The 17,289-nt window shown below is 44.6% G+C and overlaps 1 protein-coding gene across 1 annotated transcript in view; it reads left to right on the forward strand.

Annotated features, from left to right (window-relative positions):
- TRPC5 (transient receptor potential cation channel subfamily C member 5) overlaps positions 1-17,289 on the forward strand; it is a gene marked incomplete at both ends in the record, with an annotated part of 65,167 nt that overhangs the window by 46,085 nt on the left and 1,793 nt on the right. The window contains 2 exons of the mRNA XM_082004324.1: positions 15,133-15,339; positions 15,520-15,561. Of these exons, the coding sequence (XP_081860450.1) occupies positions 15,133-15,339; positions 15,520-15,561 (249 nt within the window). The remainder of the gene's footprint in view (positions 1-15,132; positions 15,340-15,519; positions 15,562-17,289) is intronic.

Raw genomic sequence — 17,289 nt, forward strand, 5'->3', positions numbered from 1 at the left:
TAAACTACACAGAAACAGTATGGAAGGAAGCTAAATCTTGTGTCCACAGTACTTAAGGTAAGCCAGTAGGCTCTTACTTTGCAGTTCTGATGCCTAACGTGACAGGTTTAGAGATAGTGAGGTGATGAAATGTTACATCATCTGTTAAAAGAAACCAGAGTTAGGAAAGTCACTGGTGTCCTCAGCTGGTCACTCAGAAGTACAGGCAGAGTAGAGACTTCCTTCTCTGCTTTGGAGGTCTCTTGGATTCACTCTCAGAAGATGGAGGATAAAACAGAGGAAAAAAAGAACCAGCAGCAGCTGTCCTACTATTTCCATGCCCTATTTCCTGGACAAATCTCTGGAGAAATAGATGGGTGAGCTCCTTTCCTGGCTAAAGCGCACGGAGTATTGAGTTGTCTGCTTGAACAGGTTCCACAACTGCTGTTGATCATCTGCTGATTCAGGTGGCTCCTAAATTTAGTGGTCTAGTCAAACTGAGCACAGACCCAGTCAAATTGGTGATGCTTTTGGACATCCGATTTTTATCACGTTAAAAAGTATGAGAAAAACTGGACCGTTGACCTTCCAAATGCACAGAAAAGCAGCTTATCACAAAGGCGTCGCTGCTTTATCAGTCTGTTTCAATGCTTTAAGTGCTTTCTCTTTGTTCAGCGGACTGGAGAGTCCAGACTCAGGGAGACTGGAATGAGGGGCAGAAAACAAAGATACTGTCTTTGGCCATTTTCTCCCATTCCCCTTCCTTTATCGTCATCAAATAGGCTTGTCACTGACACAAAGCCCAAAACTAAGATTGGCATAAGAATAGCAGTATTTGCTATTCACTGGGATACAAACCACTCGTCATTCTTTTCCCTGAATAATTTTGAGTGATACAATGACACATTACAAACAATCCCACATGACTTAGAGAGACCCATCATAACAAATAACTGAAGTGAATGGTCCAGAGCTGACTGGTGTTAACGTTCTTGTATACGGAGCAGTTGGGAACAGTGACTTGCCCCATCAGAAAGTGTGCTTGTGAGAGACCTGAGGGTAAATGACTGAGCTCACCGATAACCTAGGCATAACATGCAATTCACCAGAAGAGTGACAGTGAAAATGCTACAGGATACTTTTTTGTCACTTAAGCTGTCATATTGCAATTGCTACGGAGAGCAGTGACATTTCTTGGAAAGGCAAGAGGCAGTCACTTCCAGCCTCTTTTCGTGCAGTGCAGCTTGTTTTTTGAAGCTAGTATTTCTGCATGCTCACAGCATTCGCTCAGGGACAAGCTTTCTTCATGTGTCTTCTAAGGGCAAACATCAATTAGTCTCTTCCCTGAAGAAAACAACTCATTAATAAATGGTGAGCTGTACCACTGTAGGTCATTTTTTAACCTCCTGTAATCAGGTCTACCCCTTTCTAGTAGGGGTAGAAAGTAGACTGGTTGCTAGACTGGGCATTTCTTCGTCCTGGTATTTATATTACATTGAATACACACGGAATGACAGCATTCCAGGGAGGGAGGAGGGGAGAGGACCAAGAAGCCCTTGGAGTGGGGTGGAGGTCATCTTCTCAAACACACCAGTAGGAAATCTTGTGCCATGTGCAGGACTCCGCAGAGAAATAAAATGAGCTAGACATCAGGGGTGAGAGTGCATCTCTGCTTGTTGATTTCTCTGCAGCGGAGTGGTCAGGACATCTTAATTAATTCCACTTGTTAATGAGCTGGTGGCACTGCTGCAGTGCAAACAGCCTTTCTTCCCTCCTTTCTTCCAGGGACAAATACGTTAATGCATTTGTAGCAGTTATTCTTCAAGTTAGCTTTTCTCCATTGTCTCATATATACTTGAATTTCTGCTGTGAGGTTAGAGAAAGGTGAATCTAAGCTGCTCGCTCTTCGTTGTGTCCCCCCAGTATGGGGGTTAGGGCTTGGTAGTTAATTAAGCACTGTAGGCACAGCGCATGAAACCACAGGGTATCTGTGGAAGAGACAGAGCAAGGCAAGCAAAGAGTAAAACCTCCGCACAGCTTTGAATGATTCCTGACTCACAGAAGGAAGCATTTTTCTGCCATAATTTTGTTGGTTTTTTACTAAGCTATTTCAGACTTCAATAAATACATTTTTCTAGGCATGCCCTGAAGCAGTTTCAATATTGATTTTTTTCATACAGCCCATTTTTTGCTTTTGCCAAACCATTGTCAAGAGCTGGTTATGGGAAACACTATGTTTCACCGACAAAGGAAACAAAATCCAAATGCACACCAGAATTTCCATACGCTTTGCGCTGTTTCAATATGTGAAGATGAGAATGTTCTATACAAGCAGCACAGAATGCAACTGGATGTTATGCACTGCCGGGTTTCTCAATATCTTCCCAGACGTGACAGAAATAGCATCACCTGATGAATAAGAGTATGCCACAAGATGGTGACAAGAGGAAGGACAATGGAACTTATCTGAGAGTAGCCAAGTGGCAGAAGGTAACAGGGTGGGTAATGAGGACACTTCATGTGATAGGCTGTTTCTCATAGGATTGCCACTCGGCTGCATCTGGAGTTACACAATCCTCCTGCCAGTTCGTAATTTTTTTCAAAACAATACGATAGTGGGTGTTACTGGAGATCCTAAGGTGCAGGTGCATTTTGACCTTTCTGGTGCCCTAGGGTACAGGTACATTTTGCAGGGAATTGGCAATCTACGCATATTTTCTGAAAGCATGTTCCTTATGGACACATCCATGATATTCTGGGAAGTCACGCAGGAATTAGTGACTGGAACTATACCAGCAGTTCTGACTCTGCAGCCGCAGGAGCAATGGGAAGCCAGATCAATGGAAGAACAGCAACTAAGACCCATCTGCAGGAGGAAAACCACAGGGCTGTGAACTCGTAATCTGAGTTCCAGGTGAGTTAGAGCGTTAAGTGGCACACAACAGCACTGCAGCACTAGGCATCCCACAGACTTATTAAGAAGAGATGCAAGCACTTGCAGCTTTCAGCTGGTTTAGGAAAGTACAATGATGCTTAATACCTCAGGGATAGCATCAACACCAAAGCAGGTCTGAGAAAAATTACCTCTAACTACTGTGCATGAAAGCGAAGGTGTTAACAGCTTCAAGTGTGTAATACATGGTGTACGGGTGATGTTGGAGTAATGACTTCGCTCTAGCAGTATGTATTAAGTTATGGAATTGTTTTGTATATTGTATTTTGTATCCTCCTGTTGGCTTGTATGTCTGTTGTTTCAAGCTAGTTCATCTCAGACAGCTGCATGTTTAAGTGAATCATTTAATTTTTTTAAGAGTGGAGTGCATGACCACATTGAAACATAGATGCCAGTGTTCGGACTGGAGAAATGAGGGCATTGGACACCAAACTAGGAGTGCAGTTTTAAATGATGGAATGAAATAGGGTGGATTAGCACATATTGTGGAGGACAAGAATGAAAGTAATAAATATATTTCATAGCAAAACAAAAGCTGTACAGTAAGCAGAAACAGTTGGTATATGTGCAGCTAAAAATAAGTGATAATTTTCAGGAAATTTTGACTCTAAGTGTAGGGATGTTGTACACAGCATTCTCTCCATTGTTGCAGAGTAGAAAGCTTAAAAAATAAAGCGCAGAGGAAAGTAAAGATTTTTCAGCTCCCTATTACACTGTTTCCAAGATGACTTTGGGTTTCCCCCAGGAAGTAGTTTCAACCTTTTCTTGAATTCCTCTAACTTTCTGCGCCAGTTGAACTCCCTCAGCACCATGGCAGTAATTGCTACCAAGTTTAATTCACAACAGCAGCAGAAATTCTCTTCCCTGCTGTGATCTGTGACCCTTAGGACTGTCAAAAAAATGTTGCACCTCCCCTGCTTGCATGACCTGCACAGTTATTACTCTCTGTTTTTGCTAAGGAAGAATTTTACAAATTGATAAATTTAGTTCAAGATACACAGCTGGGCGGTCCCTGCATGTGGGACCTCTAGAGGTAAGGCCAGCTCCAAAGCCCAGACTCAAATCTAAGCTATTGTAAAGCATCAAGAAGTGTTCATCTCACAAGCCCCGTTTCAGAGCCATTAATTTGAATTTCCTAGAAGAAATTGAGATGTATTTGGTTTTTAACTCTGTCATACAGCAGGAAATGAAATTATGCTCTTCTTGTACTCTTGTTGCAAAATGAGCTGGGATTAATGTCTCTTGAAGCTTTTCATGGTGTAGCAAAACAACTAGGCTCTAGAAATGGGATTAAATGGCTCTTTGGTTTGCTGGCTGAATGAAATATCACTGTTTGCCCCCCAGTTTTATGGCCCTCGGGGGCTCCAGCTGGCCAGCGTACACATCCTGCTGGTCACACCCCGTGTTCTGGGTGCAGGTAATACGCTCGAGTCTTTTCTTCTATTCTACAAGGCAACTGTAATTACCCAAATCTCAGTTGCTGCACTTTCAAAACTCATCCGTGTCATCAGTAATAATGAATTGACATCACAAATTCCCCTGAACTTTCTCGGTGCCTCTTGTGACATTTGGACAGGCAGATTTCTGTTACGTTTCCCCATGGAGTGTGATACGTGTGAAGAAATGCTGGACCCCTGCTCTCCAGTTCCCCCCTGGGCAGCTGTGGCACGTCTTTAGAGGAGTGGGATTGCTGCCCAAGGCTGGCTGCTCTCTCTGGAGCTTGCAACTGGACGTGGGGCACTCCCAGCAGATTTTTATTTGAAAGTGAAGGGAAATACACTGCAGCAGTGGCGTGCCGTGATGCTACCCTACAGCAAGAGGCCTGTGTGTGAAATTAGCCCTGGAGCTTCGCTCTAGACTGGCAGGCAGCTTAATTGCTTTTTGTTAGCAAGCTAAAGTATTCATTTGAAGGTGTAGAACTGTTTGTCTTTTTGCTGGCTTTGGCCTAATTACATATAACCCATGGACTTGAATCAAGTTGTTAATATTCATCTGGTGTTCGCAGAGCCTCTAAATGGAAGCACTCGATGTGCTCTGGCTTCGCATGCTGCATCTCTCTTCTGTTGTTAGACTAGACAAAGCTAATTCTCCATCCTAGGGCCCAATCCTGCAAACCCCTGCTCATATGAGTACTGTCAGCAGGATCAGAAGGTTAATCCTTTCTGTTGTTTTTAATCTTTGAAAACCCAGATATTATCTGACCCTGTGTACCACCATGGCCAAGCCACTCCGGGGCTTATTCAGAAGAGCAGAAATGTTACATTTAAGTAAAAAACAAGATGAGCTTGCAATCAAGGTAGGTGACCTCTGGCTGATTTAAGGTATTACAGGGAATTTGCTGGCATTTATACGGGTGTGTTCTGTTTTCTTTGGTGTAGTTAACACACCAATGCCCTGCACGACAGGTCAATAATTCTCTGCCCATTACATGCGAAGCCGCCCAGCAAGGTTTGCTCTTGCTACATGATAGAAGTTGAAGTATCCAGATGGAACCACATAGGTTGTGGCCCTCTGCATTATCCCATCTTTTATTTAGGCCTGACAAGCTCAATTAGCATTATCTGCATCAAGGGGACTTTTGTTAAAAAGACAGAAGAAAAGAGGAAAAGTGAAAGATACAGGAAAAAATATTACTGATTAAAAAGCAGTGAAAAACTAAAGGGGATTTATCTGGGAAGAGCTTTCACCTTATACTGAGCAGTGGCAACAGCTACATTAAGAATACTCTGAAACGTGACTTTTTAAGATGCCAGTGCTTCACAGATTTCCTTTTCAACACGCTGTAATCTAGCAAATAAATTGATGCTGCTTATATAGGTGAGACAGGACACATACAACTCCATACAATTAAACAGGAAGGTGTCCAGTAACCTGGATGCTGTGCTGTGGCTCCTCGTCTGCATTTGTGTTGTCCAGTCTGGTCCCCGCAGCTCCTCAGCTGTGGATCCTGCTTTCAGAATCTGGAGAAGAAACAGCGGCTTTGGTCTCCTGACTCAGTGCTATCTGCACGGCTCAAGATACACTTAGAGCCTTCAGGGATCTCATACATTTATAATGGTTCTCTTTCTTTTGGCTCAAGGATATATTTAAATGATTGGGATGTTTAGCTGGGATTTTTCATTTTTGAGCAATTTTTCAATTTTTGGCAGCTAAGCTCATGCACTGCATTTAAGTGACTATGCAAGCAGGCTGACTTCCAGAGGTGCTGGGCACCTGCTTCTCCCATTGGTGCTATGCCCTGCACAGACTCCGGAGAAGACATAGTCCAGGTCTACTCCTTCGCTGAGGAAAGACAGTTTATGACCAGTCATAAAAGAGCAAAATACTCAGGCATTTGGTACCTGAATACATGTACATGGTTACATTGCTTAACTGTGGAAGTTTGGCAATGATCATTTTATTCTTTTTGTTACTTGAGGAAGGGATATAAGGGCTGTGTATATATGTGCATAAAAAGGTAAAGCCTGAGGAGATACAGTGAGGCTCAGAGCTTTGATTCAGGGAAATTCCAGCAACACATGAAAACAGCTCATGATAAAACAGTAATGAATTTACTGTGTTACTGCCCTTCTGGTCAGCTCGATGTGACCAGATGCTCTGGTAAACATTTTTGTAGGTGTCCATAGCAAAGGCCATCAAATGTGCTTTGTGATTATTCATAATCAGGGATCAGATCTAAAAGTTACAAATGGCCCTAAATAACACGTTAAATAAACTGTTAGACCTTTAAATACCTTTGTTGCAGCTGACAACATATTTCCAGCTGAAATCACATTCTTCTAATGGCACAGACTGGATCCTGGGATCTGAAATTCACATTCAGATCCAAACTGGGATTCTTCTTTTTGGGACTAATTTCTCTTGGGGGGGACGGGGGTGTGTGTGTTAGAAACAAGAAATAAATAAAGAAGGGTACAGAGAAATATCAAATTCTCCTTTGTATCTTGTCTCTCAGCAGTCCAGCAACAAATTTCAAGACAGTTCTTCTCCCTTGAAAGAGTCAAATCCCAGGCTGACCAGCTATGCAGGGGAAAAAAAAAAATCAAAGATACTATTCTGGAAATAGTGCAAGTAGAAAGGAGGTGAAGTTGTTCGGGTTTTTTGCCATGGTACTAACAGAGTCATCAACACTTAAGCACTTTGGGTTAGACATACCTTCTCAGCCCATCCTTTCTCTACAGGCATGTGTGAATTACTTGATTTTGACCTGGCTGGAGGTAGTTAACATTATCAGCACAGATACACCTTATCTCTCTGACTTTCAGCATGAAAAGAGGCTCTTATCGGGCAGTGATAAAGGAGAGAGAATGGATGGCAGGAAGAACAAAGCCTTAGTGATATCGTTCTCATTGTTTCTTCCTGCTGGGGCTTTTTTAGAGAACTGTTTGTCTGCATGACCTTCCTACTGCTCTCATTTATTTGACTATTAAAATAAAACCTGAACTTTGCTGGAATGTGACTGAAGGAAAAAAAAGGTGTCAGTTCAAATAACTTAACTGCACTAAAACCAGCACAATCCACAGCTGTCTGTGTTACATTCCCTGGCCTTCTCATTAGCTATCATTTCCACCCAGTATGCTGGTGGGAGATGAAAGGTAATTGATATATAGAACCTAAATACATTGTAGAATGTAGTGCATTGCAAGCTATAATAAAAATTTTAATTATGAATGTATTCTGCACGTGGAAGATATAAATAGCAGAGATGCTAAAGCATGCATTTTCCAAGTTCAAACAAGCTGATTTCCTCAGAGCTGGGAAAATCGGCCACCTCGCAGTATGGAGCTCCATTCCGGGGAAGCGATGGCCAGTGCAACAGCTCATGTAGTAGGTCTGCTGTGGTATCACTCCAGAGGGAACGCCGGGGCTCTTCGCTTGACCCTGGGTATTCAGAAGCCATTAGTGATTTTCTTTTCCATTGCAACCAGAGACCTACCCCATTTTTGTACTTCCCCAGCCTCGTTGGCTATGCTCCAGAGATGGAGTCCTTTATTCATCTTATTATGAAACGCAGTTGCTGTGCTAGATGTCTTGCTGATGCTGAACTGGCCATTCCCATGTTTGAAGTGATGGACCCCGGACATTGCAAAATTAAGGAAGCTTTTCCTAACTTCCTCTATTACAGTGTGTTCTTTTATGGGCTTTACCATGACTGGGATCTTCATCCACCTTTCAAGTTTTTAAGGCTCGCAATCCCATTGATGGCTTATCTGAAGTGTCGGCTATGTAAAAATTTAGATTTGGGTTTTTTTCTCCCTTGTACTCTGTTTGATTTCCTCACCTAAGGGCCTTGCTGCCTTCTGCCTTTTACCAGATAAGGATAGCTCTTTTCTGAAATCAAGTCTTTACCTGTATCCTGGGCCACGAATTCATGTTTCTTGTATCCCAGTGCTGCTGTTTATTTATGAGTGTTTCTTCAGGACCTTCTTCATGAAGCCAATGCTTCATGAACGTCCTTTTCCTTTTCTATGCTGGAGCCAGAAAACACCCTGCACGCCCGGCTGAGCTGCTGCCAGGGGAGCAGCTCTCCCTTCCCGCGCACATGCCCTTCCCCATTTGCCTGGCAGGCGTGCTCGAGCGTGGGGTTTGCTTTGCAGCACTCCGGGCACGTTTTCCTTCACATCTGGGCGCTCCGTCGCTTTGTATGTGCTGGTTTGCGTCTGCCGTGGGCTCACTCTCCCCAGAGCATTGCCACACGCTCCTCCTGAAAGCCATGTGTGGTTGGCGTGGGGCCACTGCAGCCTCCCCGGTGCGAACGGCCGGTTGCTGGTCAGGACTCTGTTTGCTTTACCCCGTGCAGCATGTGATTTCGTGCTAGACATACTTTGATCTCTTCTCTAGCTGTCTCATTCCCTAACTGTTCTAATTGCTGCTTCTCATGTTAGATTGTCCTCCTGTAGTAATTTTTCTTGTGTTATTTTTGAGATCGATCCTACTAAGTTCTTATCCTGTAGTATGTCATCCCCAGCTTTGAAAGCAAAGTCATTTGTTGTCAGCTGCAGATGAATTACCTATGCATTAACTGCCTTTGTAGATCCCTGATTTTTCTCATAGACGTTCTTTTTCTTTCTATGACGTATTTTTCTTTGAAAAATATTAGGCATCATTTACCTCAAATAGCCTGCTTGGATTTTTGCTGCTTGCTTCTGAGCTTCTCATTAAACCCCCAAGCTCTGCTGATGTTATTACCAATTTACCCAACACATATTACAAAATTAACAGCTTTGAAACCGCACAAGAGTTGTCTGTGTTGGGTTCTGTAAAGATTAACTGTTTCCTGACCTTCTTTCTGCAATGCTTTCTGTTCAGGACACACAAAGGTATATTTCTTGTGCTAGCCTGCTTGAAAGCCGCTGCTGATGTATCTTCTGTGCTGTTTCCTGCTCTGGGTTTAACAAAGAGCAATAAAGAGGCACGTGAGATAGAAATGTACTAAACAGAGTTTAATGACTTCTACATTTGCAGTGCAGCTAATTACACAGCAAAAAAGCACCTTTGAAGTTCCTGTGCCTCTCAGGCAACAAGCCTCCCTTACTCAATAGGCCGCAAATAAGATACGTCAGCGAGCACCTTTTAAAGGTGAACGCTGCGTCTCCTCCTTCCTTGCTGGATAAAAGTACTACAGCTTGGGCACTTCCTAACCTTGTGGGGCTGCTGCTGGCACCTCCTGGGACAGCGGGAGAGAGCAGTCCTGCCACTCCCAATGCAGAAATCACGCTGGCTTCTGCCTGCGCTCCCGGCACAAGGGGAAAGCTTCCCGTGCCTCCTTCCGAGGTGCTCAGCCACGGCCAGCCAGCCTGGTCCTGAGGGCACTGTCACAGCCATCTATCTCTGCATCTGACAGGCAGCAGCCTGATTTCCCGCTTAGCCCACTGACTGTTGTATAATAAAACACAAGAAAGGCACACGCAGCCCTTTTTGTGCCAGCTAGAAAGATGCTGGGTATCTTCATACGTTACTCTTTCCAAATGGGCATGGGGAGGATTTGCATCCCAGGAACGCGCTTTTTAGAGGAAGGGGCAGAAGCCCTTGTGCACCTCTGTGTAGCGTAGAAGAGCTTAAGTAACTTATTATCTTGTGATTGTTTCACAGTGGATAAGTTTGAAGATCTGAGAGTGCCCGGCTGCTGAGCCGTACCATCATCTCAGCATGATGTTTTGGCCGAGTATTTGTGCCATGGCTCTACACCAGCCTAATCCAGAGCTAACAGCAGAGTGCAGGGAGCTGCCGTAATCCATTTCAGCCTACCACCAGCCCTGAGCTAATGTAAACTCAGGCCTATCCCAGTGCTTTCAGGGATGCGAATTCGAGAGTCACGAGATCAGGCTCCCGTGCCCCGATTTACCACAGGTTTCCCACGGGACAGCCCTGTGCTGCAGCTCCTGTGTCCTAAGTTAAAAGTAACAGCGTTTTCCTCCCTCAGCTTCCCAGCCACAAGGGAGCTGAAATACTAACCACAGAAAGAGGTTGAGGAACCTAGAGGCTGTGGCAGTGGTAGCCATCTCATACAGAGAACTGAAACAGTCTTCCATTGCTGGGGCTCCGCTGGCTGGGTCAGTACCGGCTGAGAAGTTTGGCAAAGTTTGATCTAAACCATATGGCCCAGCAAGGAGATGGTGATGGAAATCTATATATAAAACATTTCACAAAATGTAAACAACAAATTTTCTACACAGAAATAAAGATGAAGATTAATGCTTGAATTATCCTGGATAATTAGTGTAGCAGGTAATTATTTAAAATCTGGAACATCTGTGAATACATCACTTTGACAAAATTAGAAAATCCTCGCAACTGCTACAGTAAGGTGGCTTCAGTGGTCCCACGGGGAAATCTTTATGGGAGATTAATTCTCGCTTCAAATGGCAGAGATTTGCAAGAGGATTATGTGGCCAGTATGACACATTCGCATTGTGACAGTAAGTGATACAGGTTTTTTTCCTCACAGAGAGGCTGAATGCTTTGAGTTCATGAGTTCTTTGAGCTTGAGGGCTTGGCCCTCTTAAAAAGTAGGGTGTTTTATAGCTGAAATGATGAACAGTGCTTAAAAGAAAATGGTGACAAGAACAAGGGCAAGAGCAACAGAAGCTCAGAGAGAGGACAGTGAAATCCAAAGTTGGATTTAAATTTCTAAAGCAACAAGGTCACCCTTGCAAAGCTATTAGATATGTTTCCTTAGCTTATTATAAACGTTACCAAAAAATTGTCATCTAAGAACGTTGTATGAGGCAGCACAGCTCTGTGAGGACCCTGTCCTCGCCATGCAGTGGGTCTGCTTGAAGCTGCAGGGCACATCCTGCCCTGCTGAGCTCCCCTTGGTGCGTGCCCTCTGCCAGCGCTGCCTGCGCAGGGGCAGAGCTCCTGCGCTTCCTCCTGTCCTCCCTCTTAGGAGACCCACTTCTGAACCTCCCAGGGCTGCATCCGTGCTGGCTGTCCCTGGGAGCGGGCTCCAACACGCCATCTCCTGCGACCCAACTCTGTAAGTCAGCAGCTAGTGCGGCACCAGCGCAGGTGGCACCCAGCCTTCCCGCAGAAGGCCTGGGCTTGTCCCTGGCTGCCGAGCTTTGCGGGGTGTGTGGTGGCCAGGCCCAGGCTGAGCAAGGGAAGGGCTCTCCGGTTGGGCTCTCACTATGTTGCTATTCAGGAGCTCGTTTTGAGTGTTCACCCACGTGCAACCTCTGCAACAGCTTTGGCGCAAAGCAGGCTCAGACTTGGGCAGCTCTCAAAAATGCCAAACTTGCCCAGTGGCCTGAAGTCACTGGGGAGATGCACCAAAAACCTGGAGCACATCTGGTGGTCCACTGGGCCACATTCACAGCTAGTGCAATGACTGATGTACTGGCTGCAACTCATAAATGCTTCAGGTTTGAATTGGATATTGAATGATTGCTGAAGCATCGTACTCTTGGTACTCAACACAGGGAGGAGAGTTAGGAAAGCTGTAGTTTTGTGTGCAGATTTCACTGCTTACAGCACTGAAGAGAGCTCTAACCAAGAAAATGGTGGTTTCCTGGCACACACAGTCATTCTCAGTAAAACTGAAATGTCTCTCTGCTATATATTTCCAACACAAAACTGCTGCCAGGAGCTCTCATCTGATTTGCTCAAGTTCTCAAAACATCAAGGTGAATAATTGAGACCCGCTGAGTTTGCAAACCCTGGGGAATTCACAGCAGCAGAAAACAGGGAGAAAGAAAAGATACTTTAAGCTTTGTACAGAGGGTCTGTCTTTTAAGAGAGGTTATATTGCACTTGTTGACTGAGACTGCACAGGAAGAAATACAGGTGGTTGCCCTGCACCGGCATTCAGCCCCTAGTCAAGCCCATCTAGTCCCCTTAAGGTATTTTAAAATGAGAACAAAAAGAAAGCACTCTGTGCAGAAAAACTTTTTCAGCCATTGTCTTCCTTCCTCTTCCCAAAACTAATTTGCAATCCCTGAGCTATAGATCTGCCCTGTCCTCTTCTACAAACAGCAACCAACATCCACTGCTGAATTGCCTCTGCCCCAGACATGCCCTTTTTATAATGTGCTGAAGGGAATTGCTGCCAAGTCACCACACCTGATCCCACCCCAGCACCCACACTGGACCTTTGTAGAAGGGAAGGGTGGATTTATAACCTTCTCCAAACTACCTTCTGACTCCCCAGTAGGACATTTACACCTACTTCTGTATTGACAAAGAACTTAAAATATACATGTCTCTATCCAAAATAACAGTCTCTGCACTCTCCTCAGCTACTGCCTTACCCGAAGCTCTCCAGCTGCCCCAGACAGTGCTGCCAGTGCTGCCAGACGTCTGTAGTTCCTGCACACCCCGAGAGGCTTACTCACAACTCGGTGCTGGTCTCATCCAGCTCTTCCCCTACAAAGTGCTTTAGATGCTCTGAACCAGCAAGTCACCTCTTGTCTGCAGCCTTTCCAGCCGCAGCCACCGTTGGGTTTTCCCTGGCAGTGAGCATGTCCAGCTGGAGCACAGGGAGCTGCAGCTCAGGCCCCTTCTCTGCCAAGAGAGATTTGAGCTCCCGCCTCCCCCGCAGGCAGGACACCCTCCCCAGCCACCCCTCGGCTCACCTGGCCTGTGATTCTTCCAAGGACCGTTTCAACTGAAGTTGCCCAGACCAGGAAACGTTCAGGTAGAAAGATGGGCACGAGTGAGCCTTTTGGATTGAGCAGGGAGCGACCAGCCTTGCTTCTGGAAGAGGCTGGGACTGCTCTTTAACCCCGAGCAGTTACTAGGCAGGACTCCTGCTGTGGGCTGGTTGTGGCGCTCGGAGCACTAACCCGGAGTCTGGGAAGGTGGAACAGCAGCTGCATGGCACCAGCTTGTCCTGTGCTCCTCTAGCTCTGCTGAGCTTGCTGCAGCCTGCAGGTAGAGACCAATGAAGACAAACTGAGCAGGACTTTCCTTTTTTTTTTTTTGGTAGTAGTTATTTCTACTGCTGCAAACTGCATTTTTTTTTAATTACCCAGAAATTAATTTCCACCAGCATCAGCTTCTGGTGCTTCATGGTGATGTTGCAATTTCCCTGCTTATGGGGTCTGATAATGTATGAGGCAAAGAAGGGCACGGCAGGCTGCTTCTCTGAGTCTACCTACAGCTTGAAAACAGCCCTTCTGGTAAGTTGGCAGGGGATGGGAGTGTTCTGGGCTGATTCAGACCATCTGCAGAGACTGATGCGCTCCTGGGCCACTGAGGCAGTCGTTTTAAATCGAGAGCTGCGCATGATTTAAATACACTACTAAAATGGAGTTCAGCTGCACCTCGCTGTCAAAATGTGAGCATATTTCATCCATGTCACAGCACCGGAGTGTAGCCAAAAAGCCAGTGTACTAATTTTTGGGGCATGACATTCAGCCATATTTTATTAAACTCCCTGTCCTACACTTCACCGCTTGTTTCTGAGAGCTGCTGCCCGGCAGCCCAGTGTCCCTCACTCAAGAGGGCTGCTTGTTCCAACCTGGTTGAAATCTCCTCATAAACGTAAAATCCCACATTTGCCTTTTTTCTACCTTGCGCTGTTACTTACGATCATCACAGCTCTGGTTTAATCTCATGTCAGATACTGTTACAGCAAATGCTGAACAGCTAAAATGTCATAACCATCAGCTTAGCATTATACTCTGCAATGGTAACAATACACAAATTTACCATTTAAATTCAGTGTACCATTGTAAGCTGTGTTCAGCACTGCTTGGCTTGAAGGCTTCAAACTATCTCCTTCCTTTTCTATCTAATGTCAGAATTTCTGCAGAACATACAACACAGTGGCATTTTGTAACTTTAAAACTAGCACGAAACAGCACAAAATCCATTTTGAATAGCTGCAGTATCTCTCTGAATCCAGGCTGTAGGTAGACATCTCTGTCCTGATGTTGAAGGCAATGTGCAGTTTCTTACTGGGCAGAACAGCCTGGTGACTCCACGGACTAGATTGCTTGATTTGGGGATCACCATTTTGCAGTCCGTACGGTCGGTGTCTTGTATGGTATTCCTTTCCCGGTGATTGTACGGACCATGTGCCTATCTGTGCAGCTGGAAAATGATGCTATTAACTTTCCACCTTTACTTTGTTGGGATGAAAACCACTAGAGCACAGCAAGCACAGTGATAATATAAATGAAAAATAAACACCAAACAAACAGTAAAATGCTTCCCATGTTGTGTAAGGATAATGCAGAGGCAAGATTTAAAATATGGCACACATAAAACGTGTCACTTCCTCACAAGAGCTGAATTAATGGATGCTGTAAAAAACAAACTAATAAAAAAACACTATGAAAGATTTCTTTCGAGGGAAGAATGTGAGAATTCATTGGATTTGGATGTGAGAAACAACAGTTTGTGGTAATAAAAGTGCTAGCAAAAAGCAAAGTCAGAAATGTGTTTTCTTGCTTCTTGTCTTGGAGAACTAACAAGCACAACCTCTGAAGGACAAAGCCGGGCTTTAGCATGTGAAATGCTTTTTGCTGAATATTGCTATCATCTCATTTATCTGTGGTTGGTATTTGTATACTTCAGCTACATCTCGCACCAAGTTTTTTAAGTACACCTCCAGCGAGGGAGATGGAAGAAGCGATACTGTTCTGCCTGCAGCTGGAGAAATCCTTTATTGCTCACGTCACCTCCTCAGCCATGGGCATTCGCCTCAGGAACGCCTGCCTGAAGCTGCTGCTAAGTCTCTTTTTCTTCTCTCATAGGACCATGCGGATATTGAGTGGAAGTTTGCACGGACGAAGCTCTGGATGAGTTACTTTGATGAAGGTGCCACTCTGCCTCCTCCTTTTAACATTGTCCCAAGTCCCAAGTCCGTCTGGTACCTTTGCAAGTGGATTCACAATCAGCTATGCCCGGGCAACGACTCTGACAATGAACAGAAGAGGCATGAAAACCTCAAAACATTCACAGTAAGGAGCTGCATGGTCTTACACTTCATTTTTCGAGTGTGCGTGTGCATGTTTAGGATCATGAGGGCTACTGCTCTGCTGATGCAGTAGAAGGCTGCTGGATCATAACTTGCTAAGAGCCATCAAGAGCAATAAAGACAGGACTAAACAGGTAATATATCTGTGCCTTTCTGTTTCCAGGAGCGGCACGCCGACAACCTGATCCAGAATCAACATTACCAGGTAAACTCTTGAGCACATAAAAGTTTTCACTTGCCATTTCTTCTTCCTGCTTATTTTCTAACATGTTGATTCTTGCTTGCTTCTAGAATATATTTTGGTAAGTGTAGGTCCTTTCAGAGGATTTTGCTTATCATGGATTAAAACATTTCCTCATTAGAGGATGGTTCAGTAAATCACTCCTACCCTTTCACCCCCTCTGAAGTAGTGGAAAACTTGCCAGGTATTGGTCTGGCTGCTGAAGTCAAAGGTGACATCCCCATTGCCATCACAGGGACCAGGCTGTCACACTGTTTCTTGCAGCATTCTTACACACTCTTGAATTGTTTCTCTCCTCTTTTTTTGTAAAGCATCCCTAAGTCAAACAGTGCGGGAGAAGGATGGACTTCACAACTCTATGAGAGTTATATTCCGAAGCCATTTATTGTCTTGTCTGACTCCAATATATATCATAATTCTCGCTTAGTCACTGCGCACACACTCATGATTGGTTACAGCTTGTTACACACACTATTGCAATTGGCTATATACAAAATATCACGCGCTGTCCATGCGCCTCTCACACAGTCAGGATTCGCTGCTTGCAGGTGTTCCTGTTTTCCTCGCTTCTTCTTAGTTGTTTACCACAGCTCCTTCTCCTCAAGGCCGAGCCGTGCAGATATCCAGCTGTTTACCAGCTTCTCAGTGCCACAGCTCCTTCTCCTTAAGGTCGAGCCATGCAGGGTGATCCCAACAAAACAGTGGCTGGGATTTTCTTTTGGACAGCTCAGGAAGGAGGAATGGTTCCTTTGTTGAATTTTGCTGGTTTTGTTTATTCTCAGCCTGCCTGTCATCAGGTACTCATTAAAGTCAACCTACAAAAGGATGAAACTGTATTAAAAATACCAGCTACAGTACTTGAATTCAGTGTGATGTATTATGCCGGCAAGCTGGAAGGAAAAAAAAAAACTTCTCCCTGGTGGTACGTTAGGCTACACTGTCAAAAGCCATTAGTAATTTGTCCTACTTGAGACATTTCCTGCTTTTTGAAGAGTATTTTTATCTGAAGTTGGATGTTTAACATAATTAGTCACCTTTGACAGCAGACATTTGGTACTTTCTGACTTCACAGCACAGCTTACGGGTACCAACAGTGGCATTTCCTAAAAATCCTCCCAGTAAAACCTTGGTGTGGAAACCATCTTCATGCTTGGTGTTGCTCAGACTTGTTATCCCTATTTATGAAATGGGGGAAATGAAGGGAAGGTGTGGAGTAGTCTTTTCTGTATATAGAGATCAACCTCTGTGTACATTGGCTGCCACAGATAAATGTACAAGCTCACAGTACCAGTTTGCTTATGTAAAGCCAGCAAGGAGGTACACAAACACAGAGAAAATGGGTCTCATCCTACCAAACATCTGTACTGTAACAACCAGCCCAGGTAACACGGAGGAGCAAGAGCTCTTGGAGAAGTAACCAGGGGTGTGATTCAGTCCTTCCAGCACTGTCCACAGACACTGCAGCAGCCTTGAAACGAGTTTCTAAATGTGGTTTAACGTGTGAATGTGCATTGCCCCATGGGGTCCTGGCTGATCCTCAGGTTATTTGTCAACATACCCTCCTTGGCTTCCAAACACTCGATAAACAATTTTCAAATGGCAAGCTTAGCCTGCCAGGATATGCAACATGTACACAAGATTGGTAATCTTAAAAACTTTCAGCAGCTGAGATCAAGAATTTTTTCTCAATGA

Source organism: Phaethon aethereus, assembly GCF_964289735.1.
Source record: "Phaethon aethereus genome assembly, chromosome: 10".
Lineage (NCBI taxonomy): Eukaryota > Metazoa > Chordata > Aves > Phaethontiformes > Phaethontidae > Phaethon > Phaethon aethereus.